The following is an 8,237-nucleotide window of genomic DNA, read 5'->3' on the forward strand; positions in this document are numbered from 1 at the left end:
TTTGTTTTTACCTGTTCTTGGGTCCGATTCTTCCAGTACAGCCACCTCTTTTTCCAATCTGGACCCACCATGTTTTCAATTGCATTTTCAGCTAAACGATTGAAAGAAAAATTTAAATTCATCATGAATTTTGTTACTTACCAAGTACAGAAATTACAACTAATAATATTCTTGCTTTCATAACCACTTCAAAGTGATATAGCAATATAAAGTCAGATGAAGAAAAGTTATATGATTGGTAAGGTGCATATATAACAAATAATTTAATTACATATGTTTACAACCAATGAAAAGTACAATTCATTGTAAAGTTCTTGTAAAGTTCTCATAAGTATAGCAGCAAACACTAGAATAGTTTGAATACAGCTTTTTAGATTGTCAGTACTTATGTCTAATTTACTTAATATTTTTAGTAGTAACTAAGCAGTCCACTAAAAAAAAAATCCCAGAAGTAATCTTTAACTACAGTATTAATAACAAAGACCTGGAAATATTAATTTTTTAAAAATTACAAATGTTCTCTGAAGTTGGATGATTCCTTCATCAGAAACTACTCAAAACTCCATAACCCCTGTCCCTACTTACTGTCCTTGAGACGAGCCTGAAGAGCCTCTTCCATGAAGTAAATAGCTGCATCCCACTGCTGTTTATCAGATATGGACCGGTCTTCTAAAGCGTTATGTTGAATAACCCTCTGAAATAACAAGGAAAGAAAAACAGCTAATATGATTTGTGTCTTATCATTTGGTAATTTTATTCAAATCGACAGCTTAGCAAATATCTAAAATGACATAAAGCATGTCCCTTCTACACAAATACAGGAGGTCCTAGTATCTGCCTATTTGTCAGCTTTCTGTCTAAAAAAACAACAGTGGAGAATTTCTCCTAGCCCAAATTAAATGAGCTGACCATCTCTAAGATCATTGTGGGGGCTGGAGAAGGGCACAGTACACATTTAACTACATAAAATCTAACACCTAGAACCCTAGTATTTAGGAGTTAATGATTCAGATCATGTCTACCTCTCCTATTTATCATATGACCTGTGTGTTAGCATTTCCAAAAAGAGAGGATAAAAATAATAACCATTATCTCACTAGTAACAGCACTGAAAAATGTAATGGAGGGAAGCTTAAAAGGTCTAAACAATCAATCACAAGCAAGTGTTATTTATCATGAAAAAACTAGTTTTCAAATTTTTTAATTGTTGAATAAATGAAAATGGCACTATTCTCTCAGAAAGCCAATCTTAATAAGGCAGCTAACAAGAATAAATACAGTTTTCAAATATGAAGATAAATATTATTTATTCCAAAAAATTATAATTACAACCAGCCCACAGTTAAGATATGCATTTTCCTGGAAGACAGTGCCTTTGTCTGAGCAGAGGAGGTGTTTAGTAAGGTTTGGATTATGGTGAGAAGACTGTTACATATGACAAAAGATTTTTCAGATGGTGGAGTGAGGAGCCAGTGTAGGCAGAAACAGTAATCCAGGAACATGTAGTTGTCCCAAAGAGATCTGCAGAGAGAGTGTTCACGAAAGTGCTATTAAGCAAGATGAGCAACATAAAGTTAACAGAGAGGTATCTCATGGTGACGCTGATGTTTGCCACAAATTATTTATTGTTCAAAGTCACCCATAGTAAAGACAGAGATGGTAACAATTTCTGATGCTTCACAAACGATAGAAATCTCCACCAAGGAAGTCCCTATTGTCCAAACTTTGACCAAAACCATCACATCGAAGTCTCCCAGATTGATGGTGGGGCTGCTGGTGACTTGGGCATGTTACTGACTGCACAACCATCACATTTGATTCCGTATCGACAACAACCACCACACACATCACCAAGACTATAAAAGGTGGACTATCTGAAACAAGAATTGAGAAAAGCATCGTGATCACAGGAGATGCAGACAGTGATCAGGACCAGGTGCCGGCCCAGGCCCAGGGAAGCCTGAGAGCAGTACCCGACACATCGGTCATGAGAGTGGTGGTGCTCAAAGAAAAGGAGCTGGAGGAAAGGGAAAAGTACGGTAAGAAATTCAATATTGAACAACATTCAACTTAGTGAACCGGAAGACTTCTGACCATTTCAAGTTGTAATGCCACACCGATAATTCACTGAATTTATACCACAGCTGGTAATGACCAGAAGCCTGAAGAATTAAAATACCAATGCCAAACCTTACCTTAACAGCTCTGGTCTACACTGTTCCCTCACATTCAATATGTATTTTATTTTATAACCACTTCTAAATATTCTTGGTTCTTTCTATTTCTTTTTTTTAATCAGGGAGTTTTAATTCCTGTTTACTACCTGCATTATATGACTCATTTGATCCAAATGCTGGTGAACAGAGCAGCCCAGCTGGCAAGTGCTGCTCAATGGAATAGGTGCTGTTGTGCACAAAGGAAACTCTGACTAATTTGAATCATGGTTTTCCTTCTTCCAAGTTCCTCCCATTGAGTTCCCACTGAATTACAGTAAATATTTACAGAGTTTTCAGACTGCAGTAAATATACTGTATGAGAAATTATTAATACAGATTAAAAGCATTTCTTACATCTTGAAACTTTACTAATGTTTGACAAATTCATTGGGGATATTTTTTATACTGAACCCTTTTGACTTTCCTGTCCTTCAACTTTTTACTCTTAGTAGAAATAGAAAGTCAGAGGGTCTCCAGACTGGAGAATTGTGAAGAAGCTCACTGACCACGCACTGTGTGTAGAGACCCCACCGCACCACAGTGCCAATTCTTCTCAGACACACACGCGCTCTTCAGCAGCATTCCAGAAACAGGAGGAGGAGAAAGAGAAAACAATTTCTTCCTTTCTAATAAAGTATTCAGGCAGCTTAAAACCTTGGTGCTTCCTTTCTTAACACGTCCAAATTTCAGTACTTTCCATTGTTTGAACATTTGTGCAGAACACTTGCTTTGTACTAAAGCTCCTTGTCTACATGTAAAGCCGACCTTGTGTTATTGAGTAGGTCTGTCTCTTTCAGATAGCCTGATGATTCACACAGGTTTGAGGACACTGGGGAGAGGAGTTGGTAGGGGCTGTGGTGGTTTTTTGATGGTTACAGGAAACCAGACCATTTAAGGCTGACACCAGAGACCTGATAGGGACTATTAACTGTATTAAACATTTTTTCTTTTGTTTTTGATCTTATGTATAGTTAGGATGCAAGATTAGATTTATGGCAGCTTCAAGTTCTTTTAAGTAATACTGTTATAAAATAAAGTTGGTTTAGTCTCTGAAAAAAAAAAGAATGAAATAAAAGAATGCTTATAAAATACACAGCAGTTTCTGGTACCTGGTAAGCATTCAACACATGGTAGTTAGCATTATGATTTAGGAGTCTAACATTTTATGACTCAAATCCACTGAAAATCAATGCATCTAATTCCTTACCAGAAAGTAAACCGAGAAGCAGCTAACCTCTATTAGTTCAGGCTAATGGATAACAACCTGTTGAAGTTTATAGAAGCCTGTTTACTGAGAAGTTTGCTTTTTTCTAAAATGATAACCAAGCAAGAAATAACAGAAGGCAATTACAGAAGGGCAGAGAAATGTCAAAGGATCAATTACAGATCGTAAATCTATTTCTTTCCTTCATTATTTTAAATTCAGAATCTAATTTAGTCATATAAAACGGTTCTTATAAAAGTATCAATTTGAGAAATTACATAAACATATGAGGCTGACACCTTAATATACAAACAACATACCAAACTGTCTTCTGCAAAGTCATTCCACTTGTGGCGTTTGATACTTTCTTCCTTAACAGCCTCTTTCAGTTTATCAAATATGTCATCATGCTCTTTTCCTTTTGGTTCTGTCATGAAGCGGGAAAATTCTTCTTGTAGTGTCTCCCAAGCAACCTAGAATTATTTAAAGGAAAAAAATTATACTACATACTTTTATTTAATTTATAACATGAAAAATACACACATGAACTTAAGTCAGATGTGATAGGTCAGCTTTTCAGAAAAGACATTATGAAACTGCATTAAGACAACCATCAACAAATATAAACTCTGGCCTAGACATCTATTCTGGCAGCTGGTGGGATAGATTTGAATTCCTGGCATGTGTTGACAGACATACACAGTGCTTTAAGTTTTTAAAAATTAGTATCTAATATTTAAAAATTGAGAGTGAAAGATGAATAGTGAAAGAAAAGAGCAGTGTCAAAACAGCATTTTATATTTAGCCCTCTTCATTTCAAACATTAAGAAATAATGGCATGAAGAAAGGTGCCTGTACAAAAATACATAGTGAAGTATTAAAATCAATGTTTCCTGACCTTCACCAGATCCGCATCTTTTACCACACCCAGGTGTGAAGGGGCAGAGCCGGCAGGAGACAGAATCATTGCCATTTCTATGACCACTTCCACTGCTTGAACCGTAGGATATAAAAATATCCTATCATGAGGTAGGGCCCAGAAAAACATCAGGGCTGATAGTGAGGACGGCTAGTGAAGTGGTGGCACCAGTGCTAATTATCAAGGGTAAATGTGCAGAGAAGTGGGCAGGGGTCAGCAGCACGCAGCTGGGGCAGTATGACCACAGTGTTCTTAGAAAGGGAGGCATAAGGAAACTGAGAAGAGCAGTGAAGAAGCTATATCTGGAACAGGATAGGAAAGGGGTGAAATACACCTGAATACTCAGAGACTGACATTTTGTTTCTAAGGTAGGTATGAAAAACAAAATTATTCTTAACACTGATTCTAATTTCATGAGTATCCTCAAACAGAAGTACTGGAGGCAGACTCTTAGCTGGAACAATCGTGCTTCAGAGTGATATGCATGGCTGATCACCTTGAATGGCGGTCATCATCATCATCGCCATCATAACAGCACTGGCATTTACTGAACAGTTACTATGGGCCAGGCATTGTCTAAGTATTTTACATACATTAAATCATTTACTCCTGTAACAATCAGTGAGATAAGCAACATTATCAGCCCTATTTTTATAGATGAGGAATCAGAAACCTTAAGCTACTAGCCCAAGGATCATACAGCTAGTAAGTGGTAGGGTAACAGAAATGCAAATATTTTAAGGTACTTTCTTAAAATTTCTGGTCTAACCTTCTGGCATGATCCAAACTAAAGAATTATTTAAGTATAATTGAGCCTTGCAGAAAATCAAGACATGAAATGTTTTAACCATTAAATATTTTCCTTATGGAATCTTTATCCACAAAAGAAGTTAAAAATGTTTTACATTTGAAATATTTGCAAATTTTGGCAGTTTTGTTAAATGCTATCTTGGGGGAGGAAAACAATAATACCCTCAGACCAACACCATACCAATTAGTAAAGATTTATAACAGTAGTAACTGGTAGCAGCATTAAGGTTAATCCCAGTACAGATATGAGGAATAAAGAATGGAGTATAAAGACAAAAAGAAAGATAGTGGCTGTGATGGGAATAAAATTTAAAATTCACAGCTCCTACTCCCTTCAGATAATGCTTCTTACCCATTTAATTAAATTATATCCTAACCTCTACTGCTTTATTAGGAAGCTGTTTATCAGTCCACTGTTTGAGCTTGATGTCCACTGTGGTATTAAAAGTCCCTGAATTCATGGTCTGTGCAGCTGGAAGGTAGATGTTTTCAATCACATGAGTTGATACCCTTTCCCACAAAGACTGCTGAAGGATTTCCTCCCTGGAATTTAAAAAGAAAACATTTCAAGAACACCAAATTTAAGTAAAATATTAAGTTATTAAAACAGCTTTATCGCAGTATAATTAACTTACAATAAAGCGCACGTTTAAAGTGTTGACATATGTTGCATAACAATATGTCACATATGACACCTGTGCGTAACAACAATCAAGATAATGAACTAGCCATGATTCCCAAAAGTTGTCACCACTGGATCTGCTTTTTGTCACTACAGATTAGTTTATATTTCCCATAATTTTATATAAATGCATTCATACAGCATGTACTCTTATTTTTTGTCTTTTTCATTCAGCATAATTATTTTGAGATTTATCTATGGCATGTATAACAATATTTCACTCCTTTTTACTGATGAGTAATATTCCATCATATGAACCTGTTTACCCATTCACTTGCAGATGACCATTGGGTTGTTTCTAGTTTTTGTCCATTACAAATAAAGCTGCGATGTTCAAGTCTTTGCATGGACATATGCTTTTGTTCCTCTTGAGCAAATATTCTATAAGTGGAATGGTGATTCATATGGTAATTATATATTTAATTTTTTTAAGATAATGTCAAACTGTATTCTAAAATGGTCAGATCATTATATGTTCCCATCAACAGAGTATGAGAACTCTAGATCCTCCATCTTGCCAACACTTGGTATGATTAGTTCTTTTAATGTCAGTCATTTTTAATAGATTTATAGTTTATCTCATTGTGATTTGAATTTGTATTTCCCTAATGACTAATAATTCTAAGTATATTTTCATTGGCTTATTTGCCTAATATTAATACATACATTATGCATATTGACTGTGAACCAGAGTCCAAGTCTGAAAACTTGGTATAATTTTAACAACTTATCAGACCACAGCATGAAGCACAGAGATGTTATGGAATATTCTAAATAATATTGTTCCACATTTCATAATTAAACAATAGATATAAAGGATGTACAATCAAGTTGAAAATTCTGCCTTGAAAGATATTTTACATGAATACAGATCTCTAAATAAGAAAAAGAGAACTATTTCTTTCCTTTTTAAAAATATTTTATTTTTATTTACTTATTTTTTTATTTTAATTTAAATTCCTTATTGCTCTCCCCAGATGCTCCCAACCCCCAGCATATGCCCTATTGTCAACTATTTCTATCAAGAAAAAAACCCCCTGAAATCTCAAGCAAATATTTATTTGATTTGTTCCAAACTAATTTCTACTACTACATACTACTAAAATATGTAATATACAAAAATATTCTGCTTATCAAGTGGTCTGTTGTAAAAGTAACCTCAACCTCTAGGATGCAGCCACAAAGCCAAGGGTAGTAAAAACAGATATCCCAGCTATCTAAAAGCCACGCTTAATTTTCGTGGGTCAACACTCCCTCTTATCCGAGACTACTCATACTTAATATTTTGTGTAAAATTAAGTTTATTAAGCTTAACTGGTGGTTTTCTCGTTAACTTTCAGGTAAAGAAAAGAATATGAGGCCTGGCTGGTATGGCTCTGTGGCTGAGCAATGACCTATGAACCAAGAGGTCATGGTTTGATTCCTGGTTAGGGCACATGCCTGGGTTGCAGGCTCAATCCCCAGTGGGGGATGTGCAAGTATCAGCCAATCTATGATTCTCTCTGATCATTGATGTTTCTTTCCATCTATCCTTCTCTGAAATCAATACAATTAAAAAAAAAAGAATATGAGGAGAGGATACACCACTGTGGACCAGAGGACAAAGTCAATTTAATCATGCTGTTCATGACAAATAATGGGAGAATGCTAGAAGCAAGCTGACGAAAAGAAACTTGTGAGGAGAACCAAGATGATGGCATAGGTAAACACCTGAACTTGCTGCCGCGTACAACCACATTAAAACTATAACTAAAAGACAAAACAAATATCATCCAGAGCCAAGGGAAGGCTGTCTGAATGGAAATTCTACAACTAGAAGGAAAGAGAAAGTGCATTGAGTTCGGCAGGAGGTGGAAGTGTGGAGGTACAGAGGGGCACGCGAAAGGGGCTGGTAGCTGGGTACGCTGTTGTCTTTTTCAATTGGGAGGGAGATGCAAGCTCCTGACTGCTCTGAACTCCAGCTGCGGGCAAAAATTTGGGGACCCAGACTCATATGGAGAGAAACTGTACTGTCTGGCATTGGGCTGGAATGTCAGAGCGGCTTCCTGGCAGAAGTGCTTACAGCGTTCATTGTTCCTGCACGGGGCGGAGGGACACAGACCCCAGGACCTCCCTGAGGCAAAGCAGACTGGCAGCCATTGTGGTTTGCTCCACCCTGGTGATTCCCTGAGACCCTGCCCACCCAATTTATACCCCCACCCAAGCTGTGCACAGCGGCTTTTGCATACTAATGGCCTGGCCTTTCTCTGCTTAAAAACCTGTCAAACTGTAGCTGGGTCAGAGAAACTCAGAGATTCCAAAAGAAGGCCTACAGCTCCTCAGCAGCCTGCATTACTTCACAGCTGTGACTCATCTGGGCACCTCCAAACCCCAAACAAAGAAGAGGAATCTGCAGATCTCTATATA

At 36.8% G+C, this 8,237-nt stretch overlaps 1 protein-coding gene across 7 annotated transcripts in view; it reads right to left on the bottom strand.

The window, feature by feature from the left end:
* OPA1 (optic atrophy 1 (autosomal dominant)) overlaps positions 1-8,237 on the bottom strand; it is a 94,539-nt gene that overhangs the window by 35,000 nt on the left and 51,302 nt on the right. For all 7 annotated transcript variants that reach the window (XM_006761997.2, XM_006761999.2, XM_006762000.2 and 4 more), the window contains 4 exons: positions 5,527-5,692; positions 3,741-3,893; positions 586-694; positions 12-91 (listed from right to left, as the gene is read on the bottom strand). In XM_006761997.2, coding sequence (XP_006762060.1) covers positions 12-91; positions 586-694; positions 3,741-3,893; positions 5,527-5,692 — 508 coding nt within the window. The remainder of the gene's footprint in view (positions 1-11; positions 92-585; positions 695-3,740; positions 3,894-5,526; positions 5,693-8,237) is intronic.

The sequence above is a fragment of the Myotis davidii genome, unplaced genomic scaffold, assembly GCF_000327345.1.
Source record: "Myotis davidii unplaced genomic scaffold, ASM32734v1 scaffold557, whole genome shotgun sequence".
Classification (NCBI taxonomy): Eukaryota; Metazoa; Chordata; class Mammalia; order Chiroptera; family Vespertilionidae; genus Myotis; species Myotis davidii.